At 38.5% G+C, this 15620-nt stretch overlaps 1 protein-coding gene across 9 annotated transcripts in view; it reads left to right on the top strand.

The window, feature by feature from the left end:
- The first annotated feature begins 7925 nt into the window (after positions 1–7925).
- The window catches only part of CPED1 (cadherin like and PC-esterase domain containing 1), a 327103-nt gene continuing 319408 nt past the window's right edge, over positions 7926–15620 (top strand). For all 9 annotated transcript variants that reach the window (XR_003679745.2, XM_024131668.2, XM_028489828.2 and 6 more), the window contains exon 1: positions 7926–8460. Coding sequence is in view for 8 of the 9 variants with exons in the window: in XM_024131668.2 (XP_023987436.1) it covers positions 8212–8460 (249 nt within the window). In the remaining variant the exon portion in view is untranslated. The remainder of the gene's footprint in view (positions 8461–15620) is intronic.

Raw genomic sequence — 15620 nt, 5'->3', positions numbered from 1 at the left:
CATCGGCAGGCGGACTCTCAACCACTGCGCCACCAGGGAAGCCCAGAAGAGTAGTTTTTCATAGGAAAATGTATACTCGCTAGTCTTTAATGATGAACTAGTTTAAAACATTTACAAGTTTAATATTGCTTGTAGGAAAAAACAGTGGTCATATTTTAATTCATTTTGCACCGTTAAATCTACTGCAGTAGAGGGACCCTCCATGCTAATACGTTAAAATAAGAATAATTATAATTGATACCAAGTTACTTTAAAAAGCTGTCTAGGTCAAATGGAATACAAGGGGCCAGGCAGAAATATTTCTAAATAACCCTGAACATAAATATGAGGCAGTTCATTGGAGTGATTTTGCTAATATTATAATTAGCCCAGTAGAAACTTTTATTGTGACCTCCCCAGTATGTCCCATTAGAATTTATCAACTTTTTATTTGTATCCTTGAAGCATTTATATATTTATCTTCAATATGACAATTGTTTTCTTGAATAGTTTGAGGCATTGATTATAAGGACAGTTTTTTTCATGGGTTTCCCAAGTGTGCCAAAAGATTTTTCACTTTTCCAATGGTTGCCACCTACGAATGTTTGAGAGAATCCCCTTATCTGTTGAAAACAAAACAAAACAAAAAAATAAGCTCATATACTAGCATATGATTTAAATATAGAAGTAGTCTTTTGACTTTATGTGGTATACATGTAACCAAAGAACCATACTCTGTCAAAGAACGTTTCCTTCTTAGCCACTCAGATTGACTAAATGAATGCCAGTCTTCATTGGAGTGATAAGACCAAACCTACCCCTTCCCATCCCCCATCACACACATCACTCTTTCAGGGAGAAAATTTAATGCTGGGAAAATTTCAAAATACTTTTTATTTTCTGAAAATAAAAATGGATGATTGAACTGTGATTACATTTTTTAAAAGAAAACAAGCTAAATTGTGTGGCTATCTTGAGAAAATTTCAATGTATTATGGTTTCCAAGGAATATTATATTGTCAATCTACAGAGAAGAGGAATGAAATTTCTGATTAAGGTAAAGAACATAATTTGATACTATGATATAACAAATTGAATTTGTTCATGTTTTATATATTAATTGATAAAAATTTAGGAATTCTGGCTCCATGCCAAGGTGTAAGTTTACATCTCAAAATAGTGAAACATTGGGGATGTATAATTCATTGGATTAAATATTTGCCATTCTACCTGTGTAGAGGATGCGAACCTTAAAAGCAAATTTGGAAGGCTTAAAGGAAATTATACGCCCAAGTTTCATTTGTTTGGGGGAGCTGTATAATTATGCATTCAAGAAATGGTAAAAATCCCAGTGAAGTTAATTCTGTCATTGCCACAAGCTGCTCAGGGACTCACTATTCTAAATTAAGTAACAGACCATCTTTGGCACCCACATGTAAAAATTGTGCAACAAACTATTCCTTTGGTTAAACTTCAGTTTCCCAACATTAGCCCTATTGACATTTTCTGCCAGATGATTCTTTGTTGTGGTGGTGCTGTCGTGTGCATTGTGGGATGTTTAGCAGCATTCCTGGCATCTACACACGAGATGTCATTAGCATCCCTCCTGGGCCCACACGTTGTGACAACCAGAAAAGGCTCAGACAATGCCAAATGCCCTCTGGGGAACAAAATTACCCGCACTGGGTTAAATGTTAACAAGATGTGAAATATTTCTTGTGGGAAAAATGGCAATAATATGGAAAAATATTTGAATTTATGATGTATAGACCTCTACAAATGGGAATTTTTAAATCACTTGCAAGAAGACACTGATAGATACTGCAAGAATAGGGAGGTGAGTAAAATAGTTTCTGTCAGAAAGCAGTTTATACTGTAAAGAGATACAAGTACACTGATAACTAGAATACAGCACGGAATATGATAAAAGTAATTTTGGGTACTGTTGCAAGCAAATTCAAAATGCTTGTGAAGAGAGAAAGTTGTGAAAAATAAGTAGAGTGACTGGTCAAGAACTATGAAGAGCTGGCGAGTGTATGTCCCATTTCAGAAAGGCAGCACCGAGTGTTCTCACGTGGACTCTCCAGGAGATTTATATGCTCAGAAACACTGGTCTAGTGGACAATTTAAAATGATAAGCATTTAGGGACTTCCTTGGTGGTGCAGTGGATAGGACTCCGTGCTCCCAATGCAGGGGGCCCGGGTTCGATCCCTGGTCATGGAACTAGATCCCACATGCATGCCGCAACTAAGAGTTTGTATGCCACAACTGAGGAGCCGGCGAGCCGTAACCAAAGAGCCCTGGAGACGCAACCTAGGAGCCCACCTGCCGCAACTAAGACCCGGTGCAACCAAATAAATAAATATATATATATTTTTTAATGATAAACATTTAGTCTGGAGGATTTAGTCTATCTGGACTGTTTTGTTCATCTAGAAATTTAGAGACTATGGAATGTTCAAGCAAACATCAAACAAGAAAAAGATAGTAGAAAAATGAAGATTTTCACTGTGGTGTTTTATTTCCATGTGTAAATTGAACAAGTGCTGTGCCTGAGGGAAGTCCCTTCTACCCTTTAATGAAATTCCCAGACCTCTGCAAATCCTGAGCTCACCATTCAGCAGCCTACAGTGGTTTTAGAACCACTACAAAGGAAGGGAAAAATCTTTTTTTTTTTTAATTGCACTAAAACCCCATAAAGTTTCAGTAGTCTTAAATTGAAATCCATAGATTTGTACAAAAAGTGACTCCACATAATGTTTAGGAGAGAGGCAATGGAATTGCGTTAAAAGGAAATTAAGCAAGTTTAAATGTTGATTGCATTAGAAATTGCAGAAAAATTGCAAAACTCTTTTAGGATTTCTCTTCATACTCCTCCAGCATATCAAGAACAAGACATGAGCCTAACTGTAGACGGAACTTTTGGTTTTTCATTATAATGAGTGGGAGGTGTAAAGTTCTAAAGACAAGTGAAAGGACGCATGATGCTAACCCTGATATAAATTAGTGCTCTGTGTTTGCATGGCTTTGTGGGATAACACATGATCAGGTGTATATGCACGTACCTTACACTAGTGCAGCATTTTCCTCCACAAGGACAGTGTGGGCCCTAAGGCAAGAATCTGACCTTGCACACAGACTTTTCTATTCAATCTTGCATATATTTTGCACCGTTGAGAGTAACCACATAGACTTGACCCATGTGGTTGTCCTTATTCTACCTAAAAAACAAAAGAGGTTTTGCTTTGTGAGTTTACAATTAAAGGTAGTGGTAATATAACAGTATTCTCAGATAAATGAAGATAATGGCCTTCCTAGTCTGACAGTTATCATAATATCGTCATTAATAAATCATGTGGGGAAGAAACTTTTTGGATTCCTGTCTACAGATGGCTAAATAAACCCTTTAACTTAGAAATTAGAGCCATCCTTGATCAGGACTGAACTCTCCAGTTCTATCCTTAGTCATCTCCCACTAAGACACAAAACCTGCAGCAGTTGAAATATTTGTGACTTTTCAGGGCCCAATTGAGAAACTGCCACTTCCCTGAAGCTTTCCTTATCACTTCTCAAAAGATGTGAACTCCCAATTACAATTCTCCATGGCACTTGACTTACCTCCATCTTTGTTGTGGTTGGGAATGCTATGTTTATCAGCCTCTTTTCCTTTTCCTCTTGGGCATGTAGCTAAATCTCATTTTCCATCTCAATTTCAGTTAGGTGGGTCCCTATGATTGGGCTCTGACCAGTAGAATGTGGACCAAAGGATATATGCCAATTTGAAGCTTAGTCCCAAAAGACCTCTCACATAATTCTCCTTGCCTTTCTCATTTCTCATCTGCCAGTAGGATTCAGAGGATCTCAGTGGGTGTCCAAGATTCTAGAGTATGGAAAGTCACCAGGTGGAAGGACCTTGGGTACTAAATGTCTTAATGGAAACTGACAAACACTGGAAAATTATATGAGTGCAAAACGAGATTTTATTGTATCAAGTCTCTGAGATTTCAAAGTTATTTGTTACAGAAGTTATCCTATCCTGACCAATTCATCATTGTGTTTATCATATTTTAGTCATTTATGGTATTTGTTATATGTCTTCAGTTTTCCACATTGCCTGGAATGATGTTTTTGCATAGTAAAGATTCAATATGTAATTCGTGATTTAAAAGTTTCCTGTATGTTCAGAGCTTATGGGGAAATTTCCATAGTCATTATTAGAAAAGAGGTGGTAGGAGCTGGGAAGAGGTCATTCAGACTCTCTAGGGAAGAGGTACTGGAAGGTGAGTGCCCAGGTGTGACTGACAGCACCCCCAGGACTTAACTCATGACATCACCACTAGTATCTACAACTGAATTTTGCATCACTGTGGTCAGGAGCTTTCTTGAAAGAAAAAGGCTTTCCCCTGCAGGAAACCAAGTGGGCCCAGAATCTGAAGACTTCCTCTTCTTACCAGGTTGCAACAGAGAGGAAATCCATGTCAAAAATGCATCCCTACAAGCATAACTTTGGAGCCTCAGGTGACCTGTGAGATTATCTACTGATCACTGAAGCCCCTATTTTAAGAGGAAAGTGACACTCAAAAAGATAAATACTTTCCCAAAGTTCCTGATAGGATGCTGGAATCTTCTCTATTAGAGATAGCTTTATTTCTCTAGTTTAAAACAAAATAATTTTTAAAAATACCTTTTCAAACAACAATTATTAAATTCAACCTCTCCTTTCACCCCCACTTCATATCAAAACCAAAACGGAACATAAGTGTGATGGAAGAGTATATTTTGTGTTAGAGAGGTTTGAAGAGGAAGATTGTTGTGTTTTGTCCAACCTTGAACTATAGAATTCGAAAAGACCTGCCACTCTATTGTCCGAGGTTGATGCCACTTAAATACAGGCCCTTGAATACTGAAGTGATTTAGGTAAAGAGGTACTTTATGAAATTATATGCACAAAAGCATTCAGTCTGAAACACTGCCAGAATCCACAGTTTCATATAATTCTACTGCGTGTTACCCTCCTACTCCTCCCACGGAACCAGCTTTCTCTCTGTCTTCACTGTTCCCTGATCTGACGCCTCCAGACTCTAACGCATGCTCCTACTTCACCTTGCCTTACAACTAGGGCATAAATACCTCCCACTTGTAGTCCCCACCTCCCAGTCTCTCCCATCCCTCTCTTGCTCTCATTCTCCCAAACCAGCATCGCCCCCCCGCATCACCTCAGAGAATAAAGGAAAGAGAACTAATACTAAGTGCTCATGTTTGCTTTGGGGGCTTCTCCAAGAGGCCCGATATTTGATAATTATCTGTTCATATGTCTGGCACCAAACCAGACTGAGCTCAGCCACAGGATTGAAAACATAACAGACATGCATTCAGCATGCATTTTTCCAACACATGTGCACAGAACGCTTATCGTATACATTATTTCATCTAGTCACGCCAACAGCACTTCAAAGGAAGCATTAGTATCCTCATTTCACAAATTACTTGTTTGAAACCATGTGCTAAGAGGCAGTGCTATGATTCTAAACCCAGATGGGGCTAACTCTAACGTCAGATGTTGTCTATGGACTGCCTTAGTCTATTCGTATCTTATTTCCCGCCTCTTCTTTCCAACTTCCCACTATAATTATCCCTTTTCTCACTTCTGCAGATAGTCATTTATTTACCATCTTCCCACTGGGTTTTTCAACCTGCCAGTATCATTTCTAGAACACTAATTTGCCATCTTCTTTCGGAATCCTGTTACTTGAAGTGTAGCTATAAAATTAACTATGCTGTTGTCTTTCACTTCTCCCAGATCAAAGACAATATGATTTTAGCATCTGGTTTATGTTTTCAATTTAATAATGCATAAAAATAACCCTTCAGGTTCCTCAGACTCTCAGCCTTCAGACTTTTTGCCTTAATAGAAATGCGTGTTCATTCCTTTTCACTTTAGTAAAGAACTTCGTCTCACCTCAGATCACACCAACACAAGGACAATTCCAGTTTAGAGATCTCCAATTCCTATTATCTCTCCAATTACATTGTAACTATATCTTCCAACACTACTGTTTAATCATTTCCTCTTAAAACTCTCTTGGCTTCTAAAAGTCAAATGCCACTTCATTTTCCCCTGCTATCAGTACTTCACTTGTCATGGGATTGAGGACTCTGAATCTATAAATAAAAAATATTAAAAAAAACTGGAGGGGATATATGCAAGGGTTCGGGGTAAATCTAGCTTTACTGTGAATACTTATTCTCTAAAGCTTTAATTAATCTGTTAAGGTGTTACAGTAGTTTCTTACAAGCGAGAAGCGTAGATGACCTTTTGTCTCTGAATCTATAATAGCGAGGCACCCCTAGGGGGCGCTCCGTCTCACAAAATACAAGTGACTGACAGCGTGCCTAACGGACGGGATCACTTCAGAGGTGTGGCCTCACAGGAGAACCTCAGCCCATAAGAACGAGTTTGGGTCAGAAACAGGTCACAAAACCTATTTAGAAGAGCCTTGGAAGAATATCTGCTATGAGCCTAAGCCAGTCCTGGGTGTCCAGAGATCGCAAAGCAAAGGCTGGGAGAGGTGAGCAACATGCACTGGACAGTTTGCCTTTCTCCATGGCATTCCCTGAGCTGACTCAGCAAAAGTGGATGGAGTTTGCAGACTTGCCCTGTTAGGGGTTCCTTGTGGCAGTCTGTATAGCATTAGATTGAGTTGACTTCTGGACAAAGCGTGCTGCGTACCCCTTTCTCATGACCAAAAGTTACCAACGTCTGCCATAGTCCACTCATTATGGGAGTGAAGTGTCAGGCAATTAGCCTTTGAAAGACTCAGCCCTAGTCCAGGAAAGGAGCAATAATGTGATATGAGTTAGGTACTGAGCAGAAAAAGATCATTTCCAGTGGAATCAGTGCATACAACAGACTTTCATGTTCTGAGGTCCAGACAGTACCCGTAACCCTCTTATCCCCATAAGAGTGACCGTAATTCCTTCGAGTGAAGATCCTCCCAATTCCCTCACCGAGCCTGCTTTAGTCTCCCCCTCGACCTTTGACATCAACTGACGAAGGGCTATTTGTTTTCCAATGCTGTATTAGAAAAAAAAAAAAATACAAAAGGGGTCAAATATCAATTTAAAATTCGGCAGCTCTGGGTGGACAGTCACATTTCAGGGGACATGAGAAACGTTTCCAGTCTGGGGAAGCCCACCCTTTCTGATCCTGGGCTAAAGGCGCGCTCCGGCCGCCCCCGAGGACCGAAGAGCCCGGGCCTTAGCCCCGCCCCCTCGCCGGACAGTGGCTGCGCTGCCCGCGGGCCCGGCGCCCGGCTCCCTGCTCCCTGCTCCCCGCTCCCCTCCGCGAGTGCGGCCGGCGCGCGCGTGTGGCTCTGTGTGCCTGCGTGAGTGTGTCCGTGGGTGGGAGATGAATTGGAGTCATACGACTGGGTGTTTCCTTCCGAGTGGTTTTGATCAGCAATCCATTAGGGGATCATGGAAACTATTTTTTTTTTTTCTGGCTAAAAGGATGAAAACTGAGTAAGTACGTAGAACTTTGAACTTGAAACGGAATGAAACAAATACAAGCCAAACCCTGCGGATGGTAACCATGTCCCTTCAGACCCTGTATTCCCTTTTTCTATTAAAAGCCGTGAAGGCTTACAGGAAAGTGGCCGTTTAAAACGGAATGAAGGGAAGCAGTTAAGAAACATGAAAGGCTGAAGGCAGGACAGCTTTAAAACCGGAGGAAAAATGAGGAACTGTTAAGGCAAGCTGGCCCGCCTCCAGTTGTGCAACAGGCACTTTGGTTTAAACCTATTGCCTTCTCCAGTGCTGTTTTTAGACTCCAGATTTACTTTGGTGTTGTTTCTCTTTTCCTGTGAAGCTTTTACTGTGAGCTTAAGGATGTTGTGAAAAATAAGGCATTACCGGAAGCAACAGTTTGACAGCCTTGGGTACGCTCAGGTTATTAGTTACAACTATTATTATTTTGATGTCTTTTTTTAACCGAGGCCAACCACTTTATACTGTCATCCATGGAAGGGCTCTTATTAACCGCCTCAGACTTTTGGGACCGATGATTCTTTGGCAGGATACTTCGGAAAGTTCTTAAGTGGGGATGGAACTATCTTGATTTGATTTAAGTTGTGGAAAAAGAAGACAGATTTGTGTTTTTCATGCTGACAAAAAAATAGCTGCTATGACTTTTCCGGCAACGTGGACAGGGGCCAAGTGAAGCTGAACTGGTCATGGTCTGTCGTCCAGTGTTCCTTTGTCGTCGGCGATTTTGCCCCCGGCCCTTCTTGGTGGGCTTGGTGGTGGCAATCTGTCTCTTCTACCAGACCCTGACATTCCGGGGGGCAAGGAAGCTCACAGCTGCTGTCCCTGAGGCTGCGCCAAACACACCCACCGAAACCCAGGCAAGCAGATGCAAGGAAGGATTCTCCCTGGACAAGCAGTGCTTACTTCTCTCCGATAAGGCACAGGAAGTCAGAAAGGTAAGGCGGTCATAAGCTTAACCTTGACATTTTCTGCAAAGATAGCAGTCTGCTTCTCTCTGTCCCTTCTGTAAGACTAAAATTAACTTCCATGAGGTCTGAAAAGGATCCAGAGTATACACAGTCCAGACAGTGACCTTATGACAGTGAAACACATGTTAGCTTAAACTTCTTACATTTACTTCCCGAGAGTCCTGGTCATTATTTTCTCTCTCAGAATTTCACTTCATTTCAGCTAAATGAAATAGACAATTTGGAGGAGATGGGAATGATGTGAATTCTTTCTAAAATACTGGGATTCTGAGAGATCTGAAGATTTACAGTTCAGGAACAAAAATCAAATATTCATAAAATTTGGTAAACGTTGAGTGTCTCTTTCCTCAAGGCAGTCAGTATGAGTGGTCAGACCATTCCAGACTTGAAGTTACTGAAAAATTACATTTTATAATTGGTTAAGTCTATTTGTCACATTTCTAAAGCAATATATTTATTTTTTGAAGCATTTAAAAAATAGTATAATAGCCTTCTTCAAAAGAATTGACACTGCATTTTATTGCTTATAGAATTAGAAAAATACAGATTATTCTATACTTATACTATTCTAATTAACTTTACTAATCTTACTTGTCAAGTGTTGGAAAAACAAAAAACATAAGTAAATACACAGAATTTCTATTTTAATATACCACTCTGTTCATGCCTGTTAGTGAAATGAAGACCTTTAAAATAATCCAGTCTAGAAAAGAAACAGAAAAACACACACAGATACTCATGATAGCAAAACCCCTGATTTCTATGCTACAGCAATAGTGTAGCAAGATAATTTAGGAATCTGTAAGTACTATCTTATATCTACAGTAGATTTAGGTAGGTCCTATGATCGTGGTTAGTGTTTGGAGCAGAATTTCTTGTTGAATACCAACACTTACTGCTACCATTATTGCTAACACCACACCATCTTGTTTTAAAAATTCTTTTATGTATTTCATTTCAGACTCATAACCCTTTGAGCTAGGTAAGATAGGTATGATGACACTCAAAGATGTTTAGGCAGGCCACATTATGACATGGTACATCCATCTGGTTCCTATTGCAGGGAAGATGCTCTAAATAAAAGTAAATTCAAAGCTCTGATAACAATTTGTGAAACCACAGTTGTAAGAACTTACTGAAATATGAGATAATATCAGGTTTGAACAAAGAAAATGTGAAGACTTTTGAGTGATTGAATGACTTATTTTATCAACAATGTCAAGAAATATCTTGACCAAGAAATAGGACAAAAAAGCAGATAATATCACTAGAAACATATCGAGATGAAACTTCAACGGCAAGTGTGAATCAAATATTAAATTAATTGAATAATTTATATTTTTTGTTAATTTATACCAGCATTAACTTAACCCTTACCTACATTTTTAATATATCAAATTTAAGATGGGTGTAAACTATGACTCTGAAAGTCACTTCTTGTTTGTTTCCAATAAGTATAATTTCTTTAAAAGTATTTGAGACGGTTTTGCTCTCTCAGTACCTAAAATTTTTGCTAAGAACTTTGGACAAAAAGGTTTTTATTCATTAACTTATGGCCTTTCTTACTCACTACTTGACTTTACGGTGACTCCTGTTTTTGACTGTAACTTAGGCATATGTTAACTGTTATTTGTAGGCTGTCACAGAAAATTCCATTTCAGCTTTGGACCTCCTGCCACTTATAAACCATCTGAAACTTATTGGCTCCTCGTGTAAAACATTCACTCTAGAATGTTCTTCACAAAAAATGCCTAACACATGATGATTTTTTTTCCACAGTCTTAAATATTTTAACTGTAAGCAAGATTCTGAAATCACAATTATAGTTCAGAAGCTCAGTGGATATAAAAACTGAATTTCCAAACATTTGCCATGTACCTCTATTTTCACCTTAACTTGTGCCAGCCTTTGGTTTAGAGCCAGTTTTTTTTAGACAGAAAGTATCATGTGGAAGTTAGTTAAAATCCAATATAAATTAGATATCCTTGTAATATATGTTCCAGAAAAGAATCAAATAATAATCCCTTTCTGAAGATTAAATATTCTTGCAGACAGCTAAAGTGAAGAAAGAAATGTTTGGAGTACATACATAGATCCTTCTCAAAAACAGCTGCTTAAGAAGTTCATTAAAAAGCTAACTGATAAGATGCTACTTAGATTTTCCTCAAGACCTAAAATATAGCTTTTTAGGTATTTTATAGAAGATGCATTGTTTCTATCTATAAATTTTGGGTTTTGTTATTACTTTTATTGGCAAACCAAAATATTCATTTTACTAGCGCTTTCCCTTACTTGTATCCATCCATCTTTAGGTGATTTTTAAAGTTACCTAAAACAGCTGGTTTTGACCTAAGGTTCATGGATTCCAGAAAGTATTTGGATGTATAAGATGTCTACCAAACCCAAGCATTTTATGCAAAAAATGTGTGTACATGTATGTGCTGTTCTCTGGGAAAAACTATGATCCTCTTCAGGTATTCAGACCTAAAGAAACACTAGGAAATAAAATGCTTAAAAAGCAGTACATGTCAACTTTAATTGCCCCTTCAGGAAGTGTAAGTTGGGTCTGAGTTTATAAATCTAAAAAAGGAAAAAAAAATCTTAACGAATCCACTTGTGGACATTTGAAAAACTATTCCAATGAATGCTGTAGTGTCTGCAGGGATAAACATTCTGAAACCGAAGTATACTCATAGAGTATTTCTCAAATCATAGTTTTCATACTTTCATGAATAAGCAATAAATATTTCCCAGTTGTTTTGGTTGTAGTTGTTTCTAAGAGAGGACCTTTTGTGCTGTACCAGGCAAGTAACAGAGCGTTCTGTAGTAGCAAATACTTAAAGGTAAGTAACTGTGCTCTTTACACCTTTGTAATTGGGATCAGGTTCAATGTCTAAAACTGTTTTCAGCACAGATTGAGATCATGGTATGGTATATGCCAACTTTCCATAGTGAGGAAGTGCTCTCCCTCCTCTGGCCAAATTTTAATTTCTTTTTCCATTTGAGGTTTACAAAGAGCCTTGCTAAGCAGATGTACTTTTGTCATTCTTCTGGGTTTTCTCCCAATATTAGTTGCTTGTGCTGTGTCTTAAAATTATTTCAACTTACTATATAAACTGAAGACAATTTCAGTTATCTTCACTGAAGTAGGTCACACAATAGATTTATCTTCCTAGAATCTAACATTTCAATATTCCATAGGAATATTGAATAGGAATAGGAATTCGATAGGAATATTGAATTGAATAAAATATTGAATATTTTATTTATTTTAATAAATAAAATAGGATTTATTTATTTTCCTAGAATCTAACATTCCAATATTCCATAGGAAGCACATTAAATTATAAACACAATGGAAGAAAATTTCCTTGGTAAATGCTCCTTTAATGGAAACTTAGCTCTTTGGGGAATATATTTGTACTCACCATAGCCATGTGTTTCTGATGATCTCTTGTTGATGTTCCACAACGAGACTATTTCTTTGTTGTTTGACTCTTTGTTCTCCATTTCTTCTTGACTATTTTCAGTGACAGTGCCCTACAACTACTCTCCCAGTGTCCAACCATAAGCCAATGCGGATAAGTGAATGTTTTCACTACAAATACTTTTTATTTAATCTGTTTCTGTTTCTAATAATGCATAATATATTTAACATTTGAAAATTCTAAAAAATTACTTGTTTAGCCTAGGTTTTCCAGAAACAGAACCTATGGCAAACACTTAAATGATAACATTTTATTGGTTGGTGCAATCCCAGGAATATGAGAGAGGGGGAAATAAAGAAAGAAGGAGAGCAAACACAAATGGGTGAATTATTGGGAGACATTTCCAGAGAGGCTGTATTAAACTTCTGCATCTCAGAACAGGCACCGGGGGAAAAGGGCAAGAAGGACAAGCAATTTATCTCTCTCCTGGCTTTCTCTTTCTTCTGTCTTTCATTGGTTAGAATTGGTCCCATGCTACCTCTAAGTAGTGTTGCGTGGACTCTCTGGGTGGCCATGGGGAAGCCAGGGCCTCGGTGGGTACAGTGCTGCCAGGTAGAAGTGGGGTGGACCCTCCTTTCAATCTGTAATGTGCATAGGAGCGTCCAGGTCTCTGGTGGGCTTGGTGGTGAAAAGTGTCCATAGCTTTATGACCACAACAATGGCATGAGTAATGCCCTTTGGAGGGGTAGGGCAGGGTGATCTAGTGTCTGATCCAGTAGTTGTGCTAATTTTGCTTTCTAAAATCCACAGAGAATTTCTAAATATGTTCCTACTCTTGGGAAATAGCATCACTTTCTTTAACTGAAATATTTATAACTATCTCACTGAGAACTCTCCTCTCCAACTGAAAAAAAACCCCTTCCTTCATCTTTACCTTTTCTCCTTCTCATCCCTTTCATTCATTCATTCATTTTCTTCATTTATTTAGTAAATATTTGTTGAACAATTTATACTTTCCAGACAATGTCAGGTGATACAGAAATATACAGAAATATACAGCACTCTGAGACAGACAAGTAAATAAAGAGAATGTTAGGGAATCCATAACTTTAAGGCAACATTTTGAAAGATGAGAAGGAACTAGAAAGGGTAGAGAAAGAAAAGAGTATTACAAGCAGAAAACACCGCATTTGCAAAGAAGAAATTAAAGAGTGTGTGTGTGTGTGTGTGTGTGTGTGTGTGTGTGTGTGTGTAATGTGTTAAGGGAAGCAGAGCGAGAAGGCAAATAGATGAAGTAGAGAGTTCAGCAGGATCTAGATGTCGGAAATGTGGACATGATAAGGAGTCTAGATTCTGTCCTGAAGGCAACGGGGAACCCCCAAAGAATGAAAAGCAAAACGTGGCACGAATAGAGAGAACACTCCAGAATGCACATTGCAGAATGAACTGGAGGGGATTGAATTGAAGGCAGGCAGACCAGTTGAGATGCTGTTTTAGAGATGGGAGTTGTGCGGTTGCAAGCCAACGAATCCCAAAGCTTGCCAGAAAACCACCAGACGCTCAGAAGAGGCCAGGAAGGATTCCTCTACAGGTTTCAGGGGTAGCATGGCACTGCTGACACCTTGATTTCTGGCTTCTAGCCTGCAGAGTTGTGAGACAATACATTTCTGTTGCTTTAAGCCACTTAGCGTGTGGTACTCTGTAATGGCAGCCCTGGGAAACTAATAAAATTGGGGAGGCAGAATGGTTCAGCACGTGAGTTCTCAAGTCAAATCAATAGCACTTGTTACCTTGCTACCTTGGGAACATTTCTTGACCTCTTCAGGATTTTGTTTCCTCACCTGAAAATGCATATATTATCACCTTAAAAGGCTACCATGAAGCTTAAATGAGAGAAATCATGTGAAGCACTTGAAGTGTCTGGTGGGTAGGAAGTGCTCAGTTAGTATTAACTATCAGGATAATTATTATTTAATCTCTTTGAGGATTTACCCATCTCTGTAGTTTCTATAGACACTAACATTTGGCCTTCCCAAAGTAGGTGAGCAATGAGTTATTGCTGCAATGAACATAAGTACTTGGGTAAGGAGAGTCTGAGATGAAAGATACATTGAGTTTCTCTCCCTGTTCTCCAGCCTCTAAGCTATTGCCTTTTCACAGTAAAATGAGCCTTTAGAACCAAGATAAAACCTAGGGAGGATGATATGTCACTCAGAGTGAGGCCTGCTTATCTCTAAGCAAGGTCTTCAGTTTGGTCTGAATTTTTTTTTTTTTTAAGTTTACGATGGTAGCACTATCTGCACGTTATAGCTGAGGATGTGGAGAGATGAGTTGGGTGTAGAGTAGGGGAAAGAGGTTAAGATTTTTAACCCTGAATAAATATTTATCTATGTGTTTACTATCTGTCTCCCTACATAGAATATAAGCTCCTTAACAGCAAGGACTTTATTTTACTGGTTTATTGCTACATCCCCAGTGACAAAACAGTATCTGACATCTAATGAGCACTGAATAAATATCTAGTCAATGAATGAATAAATAAATGAATCATGAGTTTAAGGGTCAGAGACAGTCCTATTTAAAGCAGAGTCCAGGAGATGAGAGGAACTCCTCCCCTCTCTCTTTTTCCCTTCTCTGAACTCTCAGGTCCTCCACTCCGTTGTTTCCCTGTACCATTATTCCTCGAAGTCCTTCCTGTACCATTTCTTGCACTTTTGCCTAGTGTAACGATCTTGCATTTTGCTACATTAAATTTGCTTCATCAGTTATTATATATCTCTCTTCTTCTCTTCGGCTCATCTGTCTCTTTGGGATTCTTCTCCTCTAAATAAACATCCTCAAGTATCTACCATAAATTACAAAAACAAAAAATCCTCTCCTAACCTACATGCCTCGTGAAATACTTCCCATCCCTCTTGGATTCTCTTTCACCATCATTTAACCCCTCTTTGTCTCAAGCAATTTCCATTTTTTTAACACATTTGGCCAAAAACTGAGGTTTTCCTTTTACATGTTTTTATATTTTAACCAGATTTGGATGTAAATATTCTAAACTAGAGCTGATGGCATCTAAAGACAGAGGTCTATGTATAGGAGGCTCTCAGGAGATGTTGTCAGCATAAAAACAGGTATGTGATTTTCCTAGAATTGTTTGGGCTACTGATGAGCATTTAATGCTTGTGGATTTCTCTGAGATAGTTTGTTTGTTTTTATTAATCTACTTGCATATATTTTATTTTTTGATGTTTTTCTTATTAGTTATCTATTTTATACATATTAGTATGTATATGTGAATACCAATCTCCCAATTCATCCCACCACCAGCCCCCTACCCTGCTTTCCCCACTTGGTGTCCATACGTTTGTTCTCTACACATGTGTCGCTATTTCTGCCTTGAAAACTAGTTCATCTGTACCATTTTCTAGATTCCACATATATGTGTTAATATACGATATATGTTTTTCTCTTTCTGACTTACTTCACTCTGTATGACAATCTCTAGGTCCATCCATGTCTCTACAAATGACCCAATTTCGTTCCTTTTTATGGCTGAGTAATATTCCATTGTATATATGTACCACATCTTCTTTATCCATTCATCTGTTGATGGACACTTAAGTTGCTTCCATGTCCTGGCTATTGTAAATAGTGCTGCAATGAACATTGGGGTGCATGTGTCTTTTTGAATTATGGTTTTCT

Source organism: Physeter macrocephalus, chromosome 5 (assembly GCF_002837175.3).
Source record: "Physeter macrocephalus isolate SW-GA chromosome 5, ASM283717v5, whole genome shotgun sequence".
Lineage (NCBI taxonomy): Eukaryota > Metazoa > Chordata > Mammalia > Artiodactyla > Physeteridae > Physeter > Physeter macrocephalus.
This window is presented reverse-complemented; position numbering and strand designations above follow the sequence as displayed.